This window comes from Patiria miniata, unplaced genomic scaffold (assembly GCF_015706575.1).
Source record: "Patiria miniata isolate m_02_andy unplaced genomic scaffold, ASM1570657v1 HiC_scaffold_24, whole genome shotgun sequence".
Classification (NCBI taxonomy): domain Eukaryota; kingdom Metazoa; phylum Echinodermata; class Asteroidea; order Valvatida; family Asterinidae; genus Patiria; species Patiria miniata.
The window spans coordinates 13,241,005-13,255,567 of record NW_024037063.1 but is presented as its reverse complement, the minus strand read 5'-3'; the positions used below and the strand labels follow the sequence as shown (position 1 = coordinate 13,255,567).

Below are 14,563 nucleotides of genomic sequence, written 5' to 3'. Positions count from 1 at the left end.
AACCCCTTGCATTTTTTCAATTTTGGCCCAAAAATGAAATTTCTTGAAAGTTGCTAGAAAGATGTCTTAAGGGCCTCATAACGCATTCCCAATCGATTGCCGGACAGAGACGCTATTAAAGGGAAAATTTCGTCGAAAAATGACGGTAAAATCGCTAAAAAATTAACTTTTATCCTCCAAAAATTGCTGATTTTTGCCAAAATCTTCAAAATTATGCGAGTAAGAGTATTGATTCATGTCCCTCTTGCATCCAGGTGAATTTCTGCCTTGTTTTGAGAAAAGTCAATTTTTGGCCGATTTTGACTAAAAATGTAAGGCTAACCCCTTGCATTTTTTTCAATTTTGGCAAAAAAATGAAATTTCTGGAAAGTTGCGAGAAAGATGTCTTAAGGGCCCTAGAACGCATTTCCAATCGATTACTGGACAGATGTGCTATTAAAGGAAAAATTTCGTTGAAAAATTAAGGAAAAATCGCTCAAAATTAACTTTTTTCCTCAAAAAAATGCTGATTTTTGCCCAAATCTTCAAAATGATGCGAGTAAGAGTATTGATTCATGTTCCTCTTGCATCCAGGTGAATTTCTGCCGTGTTTTGAGAAAAGTCAATTTTTGGCCGATTTTGACTAAAAATGTAATGCTAAACCCTTGCATTTTTTTCAATTTTGGCCAAAAAATGAAATTTCTTGAAAGTTGCTAGAAAGATGTCTTAAGGGCCCTAGAACGCATTTCCAATCGATTACTGGACAGATGTGCTTTTAAGGGGAAATTTCGTCGAAAAATGAAGGTAAAATCGCTCAAAAATTAACTTTTTTTCTCCAATAAATGCTGATTTTTGCCCAAATCTTCAAAATCATACGTGTAAGAGTATTGATTCATGTTCCTCTTGCATCCAGGTGAATTTCTGCCGTGTTTTGAGAAAAGTCAATTTTTGGCCGATTTTGACTAAAAATGTAAGGTTAATCCCTTGCATTTTTTTCAATTTTGGCCAAAAAATAAATTTCTTGAAAGTTGCTAGAAAGATGTCTTAAGGGCCCTAGAACGCATTTCCAATCGATTACTGGACAGATGTGCTTTTAAGGGGAAATTTCGTCGAAAAATGAAGGTAAAATCGCTCAAAAATTAACTTTTTTCCTCCAATAAATGCTGATTTTTGCCCAAATCTTCAAAATCATACGTGTAAGAGTATTGATTCATGTTCCTCTTGCATCCAGATGAATTTCTGCAGTGTTTTGAGAAAAGTCAATTTTTGGCCGATTTTGACTAAAAATGTAAGGCTAACCCCTTGCATTTTTTTCAATTTTGGCCAAAAAATGAAATTTCTTGAAAGTTGCTAGAAAGATGTCTTAAGGGCCCTAGAACGCATTTCCAATCGATTACTGGACAGATGTGCTTTTGAGGGGAAAATTTCGTCGAAAAATGAAGGTAAAATAGCTCCAAAATTAACTTTTTTCCTCCAAAAATTGCTGATTTTTGCCCAATCCTTCCAAATTATGCGTGTAAGAGTATTGATTCATGTTCCTATTGCATCCAGATGAATTTCTGCAGTGTTTTGAGAAAAGTCATTTTTTGGCCGATTTTGACTAAAAATGTAAGGCTAACCCCTTGCATTTTTTTCAATTTTGGCCAAAAAATGAAATTTCTTGAAAGTTGCTAGAAGGATGTCTTAAGGGCCCTAGAACGCATTCCCAATCGATTACTGGACAGATGTTCTATTAAAGGGAAAATTTCGTCGAAAAATGAAGGTAAAATAGCTCAAAAATTAACTTTTTTCTCCAAAAATTGCAGATTTTTTCCCAAATCTTCAAAATTATGCGTGTCAGAGTATTGATTCATGTTCCTCTTGCATCCAGATGAATTTCTGCAGTGTTTTGAGAAAAGTCCATTTTTGGCCGATTTTGACTAAAAATGTAAGGCTAACCCCTTGCATTTTTTCAATTTCGGCAAAAAATGAAATTTCTTGAAAGTTGCTAGAAAGATGTCTTAAGGGCCCTAGAACGCATTCCCAATCGATTACTGGACAGATGTGCTATTAAAGGGAAAATTTCGTCGAAAAATGAAGGTAAAATAGCTCAAAAATTAACTTTTTTTCTCCAAAAATTGCAGATTTTTGCCCAAATCTTCAAAATTATGCGTGTCAGAGTATTGATTCATGTTCCTCTTGCATCCAGATGAATTTCTGCAGTGTTTTGAGAAAAGTCCATTTTTGGCCGATTTTGACTAAAAATGTAAGGCTAACCCCTTGCATTTTTTCAATTTCGGCAAAAAAATGAAATTTCTTGAAAGTTGCTAGAAAGATGTCTTAAGGGCCCTAGAACGCATTCCCAATTGATTACTGGACAGATGTGCTATTAAAGGGAAAATTTCGTCGAAAAATGAAGGTAAAATAGCTCCAAAATTAACTTTTTTCCTCCAAAAATTGCTGATTTTTGCCCAAATCTTCAAAATTATGCGTGTCAGAGTATTGATTCATGTTCCTCTTGCATCCAGATGAATTTCTGCAGTGTTTTGAGAAAAGTCCATTTTTGGCCGATTTTGACTAAAAATGTAAGGCTAACCCCTTGCATTTTTTTTCAATTTTGGCAAAAAAATGAAATTTCTTGAAAGTTGCTAGAAAGATGCCTTAAGGGCCCTAGAACGCATTTCCAATCGATTACTGGACAGATGTGCTTTTGAGGGAAAATTTCGTCGAAAAATGAAGGTAAAATAGCTCCAAAATTAACTTTTTTCCTCCAAAAATTGCTGATTTTTGCCCAAATCTTCAAAATTATGCGTGTCAGAGTATTGATTCATGTTCCTCTTGCATCCAGATGAATTTCTGCAGTGTTTTGAGAAAAGTCCATTTTTGGCCGATTTTGACTAAAAATGTAAGGCTAACCCCTTGCATTTTTTTCAATTTTGGCAAAAAAATGAAATTTCTTGAAAGTTGCTAGAAAGATGTCTTAAGGGCCCTAGAACGCATTCCCAATCGATTACTGGACAGATGTGCTATTAAAGGGAAAATTTCGTCGAAAAATGAAGGTAAAATAGCTCAAAAATTAACTTTTTTCCTCCAAAAATTGCTGATTTTTGCCCAAATCTTCAAAATTATGCGTGTCAGAGTATTGATTCATGTTCCTCTTGCATCCAGATGAATTTCTGCAGTGTTTTGAGAAAAGTCCATTTTTGGCCGATTTTGACTAAAAATGTAAGGCTAACCCCTTGCATTTTTTTCAATTTTGGCCAAAAAATGAAATTTCTTGAAAGTTGCTAGAAAGATGTCTTAAGGGCCCTAGAACGCATTCCCAATCGATTACTGGACAGATGTGCTATTAAAGGGAAAATTTCGTCGAAAAATGAAGGTAAAATCGCAAAAAAATTAACTTTTTTCCTCCAAAAATTGCTGATTTTTGCCCAAATCTTCAAAATTATGCGTGTAAGAGTATTGATTCATGTTCCTCTTGCATCCAGATGAATTTCTGCAGTGTTTTGAGAAAAGTCCATTTTTGGCCGATTTTGACTAAAAATGTAAGGCTAACCCCTTGCATTTTTTTCAATTTTGGCCAAAAAATGAAATTTCTTGAAAGTTGCTAGAAAGATGTCTTAAGGGCCCTAGAACGCATTCCCAATCGATTACTGGACAGATGTGCTATTAAAGGGAAAATTTCGTCGAAAAATGAAGGTAAAATCGCAAAAAAATTAACTTTTTTCCTCCAAAAATTGCTGATTTTTGCCCAAATCTTCAAAATTATGCGTGTAAGAGTATTGATTCATGTTCCTCTTGCATCCAGATGAATTGCTTCCTTGTTTTCAGAAAAGTCAATTTTTGGCCGATTTTGACTAAAAATGTAAGGCTAACCCCTTGCATTTTTTTCAATTTTGGCAAAAAAAAATGAAATTTCTTGAAAGTTGCTAGAAAGATGTCTTAAGGGCCCTAGAACGCATTCCCAATCGATTACTGGACAGATGTGCTATTAAAGGGAAAATTTCGTCGAAAAATGAAGGTAAAATAGCTCAAAAATTAACTTTTTTTCTCCAAAAATTGCAGATTTTTGCCCAAATCTTCAAAATTATGCGTGTCAGAGTATTGATTCATGTTCCTCTTGCATCCAGATGAATTTCTGCAGTGTTTTGAGAAAAGTCCATTTTTGGCCGATTTTGACTAAAAATGTAAGGCTAACCCCTTGCATTTTTTTCAATTTTGGCCCAAAAATGAAATTTCTTGAAAGTTGCTAGAAAGATGTCTTAAGGGCCCTAGAACGCATTCCCAATCGATTACTGGACAGATGTGCTATTAAAGGGAAAATTTCGTCGAAAAATGAAGGTAAAATAGCTCCAAAATTAACTTTTTTCCTCCAAAAATTGCTGATTTTTGCCCAAATCTTCAAAATTATGCGTGTCAGAGTATTGATTCATGTTCCTCTTGCATCCAGATGAATTTCTGCAGTGTTTTGAGAAAAGTCAATTTTTGGCCGATTTTGACTAAAAATGTAAGGCTAACCCCTTGCATTTTTTTCAATTTTGGCAAAAAAATGAAATTTCTTGAAAGTTGCTAGAAAGATGTCTTAAGGGCCCTAGAACGCATTCCCAATCGATTACTGGACAGATGTGCTATTAAAGGGAAAATTTCGTCGAAAAATGAAGGTAAAATAGCTCAAAAATTAACTTTTTTCCTCCAAAAATTGCTGATTTTTGCCCAATCCTTCAAAATTATGCGTGTCAGAGTATTGATTCATGTTCCTCTTGCATCCAGATGAATTTCTGCAGTGTTTTGAGAAAAGTCCATTTTTGGCCGATTTTGACTAAAAATGTAAGGCTAACCCCTTGCATTTTTTTTCAATTTTGGCAAAAAAATGAAATTTCTTGAAAGTTGCTAGAAAGATGCCTTAAGGGCCCTAGAACGCATTTCCAATCGATTACTGGACAGATGTGCTTTTGAGGGAAAATTTCGTCGAAAAATGAAGGTAAAATAGCTCCAAAATTAACTTTTTTCCTCCAAAAATTGCTGATTTTTGCCCAAATCTTCAAAATTATGCGTGTCAGAGTATTGATTCATGTTCCTCTTGCATCCAGATGAATTTCTGCAGTGTTTTGAGAAAAGTCCATTTTTGGCCGATTTTGACTAAAAATGTAAGGCTAACCCCTTGCATTTTTTCAATTTCGGCAAAAAAATGAAATTTCTTGAAAGTTGCTAGAAAGATGTCTTAAGGGCCCTAGAACGCATTCCCAATCGATTACTGGACAGATGTGCTATTAAAGGGAAAATTTCGTCGAAAAATGAAGGTAAAATAGCTCAAAAATTAACTTTTTTCCTCCAAAAATTGCTGATTTTTGCCCAAATCTTCAAAATTATGCGTGTCAGAGTATTGATTCATGTTCCTCTTGCATCCAGATGAATTTCTGCAGTGTTTTGAGAAAAGTCAATTTTTGGCCGATTTTGACTAAAAATGTAAGGCTAACCCCTTGCATTTTTTTCAATTTTGGCCAAAAAATGAAATTTCTTGAAAGTTGCTAGAAAGATGTCTTAAGGGCCCTAGAACGCATTCCCAATCGATTACTGGACAGATGTGCTATTAAAGGGAAAATTTCGTCGAAAAATGAAGGTAAAATCGCAAAAAAATTAACTTTTTTCCTCCAAAAATTGCTGATTTTTGCCCAAATCTTCAAAATTATGCGTGTAAGAGTATTGATTCATGTTCCTCTTGCATCCAGATGAATTGCTTCCTTGTTTTCAGAAAAGTCAATTTTTGGCCGATTTTGACTAAAAATGTAAGGCTAACCCCTTGCATTTTTTTCAATTTTGGCAAAAAAAAATGAAATTTCTTGAAAGTTGCTAGAAAGATGTCTTAAGGGCCCTAGAACGCATTCCCAATCGATTACTGGACAGATGTGCTATTAAAGGGAAAATTTCGTCGAAAAATGAAGGTAAAATAGCTCAAAAATTAACTTTTTTTCTCCAAAAATTGCAGATTTTTGCCCAAATCTTCAAAATTATGCGTGTCAGAGTATTGATTCATGTTCCTCTTGCATCCAGATGAATTTCTGCAGTGTTTTGAGAAAAGTCCATTTTTGGCCGATTTTGACTAAAAATGTAAGGCTAACCCCTTGCATTTTTTTCAATTTTGGCCCAAAAATGAAATTTCTTGAAAGTTGCTAGAAAGATGTCTTAAGGGCCCTAGAACGCATTCCCAATCGATTACTGGACAGATGTGCTATTAAAGGGAAAATTTCGTCGAAAAATGAAGGTAAAATAGCTCCAAAATTAACTTTTTTCCTCCAAAAATTGCTGATTTTTGCCCAAATCTTCAAAATTATGCGTGTCAGAGTATTGATTCATGTTCCTCTTGCATCCAGATGAATTTCTGCAGTGTTTTGAGAAAAGTCAATTTTTGGCCGATTTTGACTAAAAATGTAAGGCTAACCCCTTGCATTTTTTTCAATTTTGGCAAAAAAATGAAATTTCTTGAAAGTTGCTAGAAAGATGTCTTAAGGGCCCTAGAACGCATTCCCAATCGATTACTGGACAGATGTGCTATTAAAGGGAAAATTTCGTCGAAAAATGAAGGTAAAATAGCTCAAAAATTAACTTTTTTCCTCCAAAAATTGCTGATTTTTGCCCAATCCTTCAAAATTATGCGTGTAAGAGTATTGATTCATTGGTGTCCAAAATTTAATAAGGTACTGGGTTAGCATTGCATTTTTATCAGAGTTGGCGAAAACAACTTTGTATCCAAAATTCAAAATGGTAAGGGTTAACCTTGTATTTTTATCAAAAACGGGCAAAACACATTTTTATCCAAATTTCAAAATGGTAAGGGATTAGATTGTATTTTTATTAGTAGGTGGCAAAACAAAATGTTATCCAAAATTCAAAACAGGAAGGGGTTCAACTTGTATTTTTTATCAAACAGGGGCAAAAACAAACTTTTATCCAAAATTTAAAACGGTAAGGGGTTATCATTGCATTTTTATCAAAAAGGGGCAAAAACTAAATGTTATCAAAAATTAAAAACAGTAAGGGGTTAGCCTTGCTTTTTTATCAAAAGGGGGCAAAACAAAATTTTATCCAAAATTTAAAACGTTAAGGGGTTAGCCTTGCATTCTTATCAAAAAGGGGAAAAAAGAGATTTTTATCCAAAAATTTAAAACGGTAAGGGGTTAGCCTTGAACTTCTATCAAAAAGGGGCAAAACACAAAATTATATCCAAAATGTTAAACGGTAAGGGGTTAACCTTGAATTTTTATCAAAAAGGGGCAAATACGAAATGTTATCCAAAATTTAAAACGGTAAGGGGTTAGCCTTGAACTTCTATCAAAAAGGGGATAAATACGAAATTTCATCCAAAATTTAAAACGGTAAGGGGTTAGCCTTGCATTTTTATCAAAAATTGGGCAAAAACAACATATTTATCCAAAATTGAAAATGGTAGGGGTAAGCCTTGCATTGTTATCCAAAAGGGGCAAAAACTATTTTATCCAGTCTCATAGGGTTTGTGCACAGGGTGACCCCAAGTGATGGCCAGATATGGGAATCTTTCCGACAATTTCTTGCTGTTCTTGAAATTGACACTTGTTACCATATTGTTAAGTGTCAATTTCACTTTTCAGGAACGCAATTCCCTTCGAGACATGAGCGTCGCGAGGGGGCGCTTTTACCTTTTGTACAGTTACTTTTTTACATGCCTTGCTAATTGCAGCGAATTTTAGCTTCATTTTTCTCACCATTTGTATCCATACTTGAATTGAAATTGTTCCACAAGTACTCTAGTGTGGCCAGTAGTTCCTACTCAATTACTTAAGACGAAATGCGTAACTTTTCGGCATGAAAATGGCAACTTACTCTGCATTTTTTCGATGGTTGGTGACGTCCTTCTATCGTCCTTGCCTGCTATTCTTTTAAAGTTTTATATAGTATCCTACGGCGCTATAGGATCTTTGGTATTTATAATCATCGGATTTGAATAGCGCCCCCATTGAAAGCATGGTGCGAGCCATAATATACATCACATCTTTAACAATGTTCCCGTATAATATCGTATATGGCGTTTCTTATACGTCGATTGCAAATTACGCCATTAATAATGGTAGTCATATTGATCATGAATGAACTTAACTTTGATTATAGTCAATTATCAAAAATTCATTGATTTATTATATAGACCTCTGTCTCGTTTTTAATATCACCGTTTAGACCTGCCGAGCAGATGTACATATCAAACTAAACCAAAGTTTAATAAAAATAGAGGATAAAAAAAATCAAAAAGTTATGTGCTAGCCAAGCTTTCAGGGGTCGGTCTGAGCCATAACAATGCCCCAGCCCGCCCCTTAGTTCTCTTCTGGGCTCTCGGGTGTCCCGGCCAATACACACTTCCTTCCCTGTCCATCCATATAACCCCGGAGGGCCAGGCACCATGTAAAAGCAAAGAGCTAAGGGAGGAACAGGGCGGCCCCTAAGCCCTGATCCTCCGAGTGGACCACATGCCCTGAACCTGTACGAAGGCGCCAACCTGGAACTCACGGACAGTACCAGCCGCAGTGCTTACCGATTAAGCTAAGGTACCGTTGGTGATTTACGATGGGAAATTAAACATCTTATTATCACTGAATAGAATGCGGGCGTTGAAAAACAAAAAGACACCGATGGGATTCGAACCCGGGCTCCGCGATTCGTGGACGACGAATCTAACCACTCGGCCATCAGGCTTCCTTAGAATTCTCCTCAAAAACAAATTGTCTTAATAATAGGTGGAGAAACGTGGAACATTGCTTTGCGCATCTGTTTTGGCTCCATGGACGAAACTAAGTCACCTGACATTTCGGGCAATAATAGTGAGCAAACTGTTGTCATTGTTTGGAAAATTACGTACGGCTACCTCGTTAATCGTAGACTTATACATGTGCTAAACATACTCATCGTTACGCAACAATCGGAACACCATTAGGCTAATTTCTTTTTTAAAGGAATCAGGTGCGTTCAGGGGCGGATCCAGGAATTTTGCGGGGGGTCTAGGTCCGTCAGATGTTTGTATCCGATTGACCGTGTTATTATCATAGGCTTCTATGGCAGTTTATTTACTGGTCGGCAACCTTAAAAGCGGGCGCTCTTCAACTCGTCCGACTGAGGTGACACGCTTCACGCGTCCCCCCCCCCTTGCTCGCTCTTAACAGCTGTGGCCGCGGTTGCAATTGGACACTCTGCAACACAACACCCCCACCCCCTTATGCCTCTGCTCTGAGGTAAGTAAAATAGGCGCTAAGAATAACGGAAATGGAAGAACCAAAAAACTATCCATCCAGGCGCGGATCTAGAGAGGGGAGGGGTCGGGGTGTTACCCCCCCCCCCCCAGCTCTGTCAAAAAGAATTTAAAAATTTCCATAGAAATTCATTTAAAAAAATGGTAAACCCCCCTACTCCGACATCCCAGGTTTGTTTGGAAAAACATGTACATGGAATAATGTCCGCTTTGCACCAAATACGTACAGAATCAGCTTGTTTGTGTGGTATAATAATGTACATTATTCTGAGATAAAGTGTTAATAAATCGTCGAATTTGAACAGCGTCCCCAATTGAAAATATGGTACAAGCCCCCCCCCCCCCCCCCCCCCCCCCCATTTGTTAACTTACGGAGGCCAAGTGTCCGGGGAAAAAACGGTCTACATTCAAGAATCTGTTACTGATGACCCCCCCCCCCCCCCCCGCGAAAATTCCTCGATCCGCCGTTGTGTGGAATTGAAATATGGTCTAATCCATAGCAGTGATAGAAAATGCAAGTCTGTTGACAATTGGCAGAAATTATTAAACAACACAAATAATATAACCAAAACAATGCAGCGCGAAAAATACAATCCGAACGCAAGTCAACTTTCATGGAACAAAAACAACACATTGGTTTGGTGGACAATAGTCCACTGGGAAATGATTGGTCCTTTGAAATGATATCTTTCCTGTTTTCGTTATTATGTAACCAAGCTTGTTAATTTCCAAAAGCAGATGTCAAATAATAGATTTAACACAACCAAAACAATAGAGTGTGGTCAGCGAGAAAAATAAAATCGAAACTAATGTCAACTTTAATGAAATAAAAAAATCATACTTGTCTGCCAGACGATACAACAAGAAATACTTGTTGGGTGGAATTAGAATTTGGTCTAGTTTTTGGTAGTGATATGTACATTTGTAATACAAGTTTGTTGGAAATTGGTAGAAATTGTTAAACACTACAAATTGAAATATTATAACCAAAACAATGCAGTGCGTTCAACGCAGAAAATGCAATCCGGACAATCCGAACATATTTAGTCAACTTATATTTCTAATTCTACCTCCTCCATGATTTCATGAACAACAAAACAGCACGTTTGTTTGGTGGACAGTAACTCAAGAAATAAATGGTCTGTGGATTAAAATTTTGTTAGTTAATTGCTCGTTTTGTCTTAAACAAATCTCTAATTTCCAAATGCAATTCATTAAACAATACATTTAATACAACCAAATATTGTCCCGCTGTTTTGTATGAAGGCAATATCCACACACATATGACAACTTTTCTTTCAACAGAGGGCGCGCTACATTAACACCGTAAAGCACTGCAAAGTTGTCAACACGGAATATTGTCATGGCCCCAAAAAACCGGCATACTCATTTTAAAATGATTTTTTTCCTGTTAATTGTTCGTTATTATCTAACCAAGCTTGTTAATTTCCAAAAGCAGATGTCAAACAATAGATTTAATACAACCAAAACAATAGTGGGTCAGCGAGAAAAATAAAATCGAAATTAATGTCGACTTTAAATGGAATAAAAACAACATACTCGTTTTCCAGATGAAAACACAAGAAATACCTGTTGTACGGAATTGAAATTTGGTCTAGTTATTGTAAGTGATATAGTCTGTTGAAAATTGGTAGAAATTGTCAAACACTACAAATCATATAAGCAAAACATTGTAATGTGTTCAAGGCGACAAAACAATTTGAACATAATTAGTCAACTCATTTTCATGCAACAAAAACAACACGTACATTCGTTTGGAAAATTGGACAATAACTCAATAACTAAATGTTATATCGAATTGAAAATGTGTCTGTTAATTGCTATTTAACGTCTTGAACTAGTTTTTTTAATTTTCAAAAGTAAATATCAAACAGTAAATTTAACTGGAAAGCATGGTTACTTATACATGCCGTGACTGTCGGTCTAATAACTCTGTATCCACATTGAATGGCAAGCTTGCAGCGGCTGCAGCGCACCGTCCAAGTATCTTGCTCAATGCTATCTCGGGCATGTTGCATCGATTCTGTGATTTCGGTGCAGCAGGTAAACGAATCGATTCTCCTACCCGGCGCCAACAGTCACTGTCTACAGCACATTCCTGGGTGAGCCTGATCACGGTGGAGTCGATCAAATCTGTCTCATCATCGGAATCGATTCTCGGGGAGTCAGTGCCGCTACCGGTTCCACGGCAGCGGCGCTCGATGCTGCGCAGTGTGCACCGTACGATGGACTTCTGAAAGCCGTCACAGGTGTTTGTTGTGAGATCTGCGCCTGGGATAGAATGTTCTTGGAGGGGGAGGCACTGGACTTCCGTTGATGCCCCGGAAACAACCGACATTCCGAACAACATGTCCCTGCGCCTTCGACCACCCGCAGGGTAGCCGGCAACTTTGGCGCATCTGCCGCATACCCGGAGAGGGTCGATCCGGGCATCGGTCAGCTCACCCAGCATGTCCAGAAACTCCCGGGCCGAGTGTGTCTCACTAGACGTTGGCTGGTTCAAGTAGCCGAGGACGAAGCGAGCTGGTCCTGTCATATCAGAGTGACGGAGCCCAATGAGGCTAGAGACGTCAGCCCGGGATGCCGGCATGTTGACGGTGAAAACGTGCACAATTCGCGGAGCAGCGCCCTTCTCTGCGATGTATCTCTCCCACGTTGCCGGCAGATCGTCCAAAACCTGCTGGAGGGCGCTCCTGTCTCCACTCGCCGCACGGTAGATGTAGTTGATCGTGTCTGATGTGGAGCCCAGCTCCGAGCACGGGGAAAACGGCTGGGTGCGCCCGGCGTAGTTGAAACTGACCACGGCAAAATCAGCAGCAGTCTCGGTGAAAAACTGCCCGCACAGGTACATGTCCAAGTATTTTGTGTCAGCTTCTCTCAGCTCCTTGCGACGCTGTATGGAAGGGGGTCCGCCCCACTGTCTACCGGGTCGCTTGGATGAGGGACCCTTGCCGTTTTCTTGCGCCGGTTTGCCGCCCCTGGCGGGCTTTCGACCCGCCGCGTCCGTACCGTCTTCGACTCCGGCCGGTACGATCCTCTTCCCGTGTCCCTCTCTGCGAGTCGTGCCATCCTCCCTCCGTGGACCGTTGAACACTGCAGGAGGCCGGCCAGGCTTCCCCTTGCCGTTACTGTCCGGGCTTGAATCGTCAAGGGACGCCGGTCCGCGCTTCGGTTTCCCGGCGGCTTCACTGCCAGACTTGGCGGTCTTCTTCTCAAGCGACTGGGGATAGACATCGGACGAAGAAGTTCTAGATGATTCGTAATCAGTGGGTGGAACGTAGGGTGGATCCTCATTGTCTACCGAGGGTTCCTCGTTATCGGACAAGTCGATGCCGGATGACAAAGAAGATGAGGCGCTGCTGCTACTGACGTCGCTGGACAGTTCATCGATGGTAGCTGACGGGCAAATTATAACGTCCGCTGATAACAAACTGCTCGCTGCAGACGACTCGCCCGCGGAATCAGACGGGACGTATGACGTATCGACAGGATCTGTCGGCTCGTCGACCGATGATGACGTGTCCGATGAAGTAGAGGACAGATCAGATGACGTCATTATGACGTCATAGACATCCGAAGGTTCTACGATTATCCCGTCGTAGTCATCGGAGGAGGAGGAGTGCATGGAATCAGAGTAGTCCGATGATAGCACGCCGTTCGCGTTGTGCGCATGCGCTATCCAGAGCCAGCACGTGAAAAACACCAACACTGGCACGCATCCACATTTTGACGCAATGATGAACGCCATTTTGAAAACTGCAATGGAAAGGAAAGAGGAAAACACCAAAAACTTATCGTGAATCTGGATGAAATTGGGAACATTGTTTGCAGAAAGTGCTGTGGGTTTGCTTTAATAATCACCCCTGGTAATTACTTCCTATTTCATTGTGAAAGTTTCACTTATGAACTTAAACCAGAGGAGAAATGCTATTTAGGACTGACGTATAAAACCTTGCCCAGTGTGGCGGATGGAGGCTGGCTGGGGTCGGCGTTGAAGTTTTAAGTGGAGATATAAGTCAAAACATACAGAAAGAAAATGGTGTGCGTGTAGACAATGAACCGAGATCTTTATTATACGACGTAAAATCAGTTCATGTAGTTGTTTGGTTGTTTGTTTTGTAAAAGCCAAAAATATAGATAGCTTGGTCGGATGGATGGAAGGTCAAGGCCTACCATAGAGGAAGGAACTTCCTTCCTCCATTGGCCTATAATGTATATTTTCCAGTAAGGAACTAGACGAAATGAAGACCATAATGTAAGGCTACACATGTACCTGCATTTCGCAAGGAAGTGTTTCATCTCAAATTTCTTAGTGCAGCGTTTTAGAAAAATAAAGGAATTATTTCGATGATGCACTCAAGTTGGACTTGCAGATCTTTCCAAAAAAAAATACCGAAAAAATGGAAGCACAATCTATTATAGTTATACACTTAGGCTACTGCAAATGTCTTTATACTTGACTCGATTTTAAATCTGAACACACGTTTCCTTGTATTCACCGAACAAATCATAAATTCTTTCCCTCAAGGCATGTGGAAAACCTTGAGTGGGAATGCATTTGGCTGTAGAAAGAATCTGTGGACACAAAATACAATGTAGAAAGTTTGGGTGACATTTCAATGTACCAAATGTATAATGACTGCCTGCGAAAACACTTTCTCAAGCTGAGTGAAATCTCATTTCGGTCCGTCAATACTAAATTTTATCAAAAGAGAAACTTACCCAGAGACTTCTTTACTAATGCTCGCGTGACCACAGAGAAATAAACCCGTCTGCACTCCCCAGCTGTATGGTCTGCAATTCTGGGCTCGTCACCCGACGCTTGCAGTTTTTATACGGCTGTCTGGGAGCCAGCCGGTACCAAGTAGGTGGGCGTTCGTCTAAACTGGCCCTGCTGTTAAATCAATAAACAGGGTGACGGATTATGTCTTTAGTTGGAAACAGGATTCGGAAGTACGATGACGCGCACAACCAACCCGCCCCCACCGGGGTACTGATGATGGCCCGGGGTGAGTAGCCTGACCCAATGTTGCCTGTCACGCGCTTCAACTAAGCCCAATGGAGATCGCTTTGCCACTCATGACGTCCGTGAACCGACATCTTCCCCTTTTTAAAATCTTTCTTCATGGACCAAAATAAACATGCAGGGTGATCTTACAATAGAATGCGACCGACACATCTTTCATGTAGGCCTATTACAGGCCTCAGTATAGTTTTTTTTGTACAAGTATATACATGTGTGAGCACTTCAGGTTCATCGAAGTTTATTTTTTACAAGGGCGGATCCAGAACACAATTTTTTTTGGGGGGGGG

The 14,563-nt window shown here is 39.2% G+C and overlaps 1 protein-coding gene across 1 annotated transcript; it reads right to left on the bottom strand.

The window, feature by feature from the left end:
- Positions 1–9,917: 9,917 nt before the first annotated feature.
- LOC119732158 lies at positions 9,918–14,121 on the bottom strand. The gene is made up of 2 exons (XM_038205567.1): positions 13,973–14,121; positions 9,918–13,006 (listed from the first exon to the last, which is right to left on the bottom strand). The coding sequence occupies exon 2, from the start codon at positions 12,996–12,998 to the stop codon at positions 11,151–11,153; it is 1,848 nt and encodes a 615-aa protein (XP_038061495.1). The 5' UTR covers positions 12,999–13,006; positions 13,973–14,121; the 3' UTR covers positions 9,918–11,150.
- Positions 14,122–14,563: the final 442 nt, after the last annotated feature.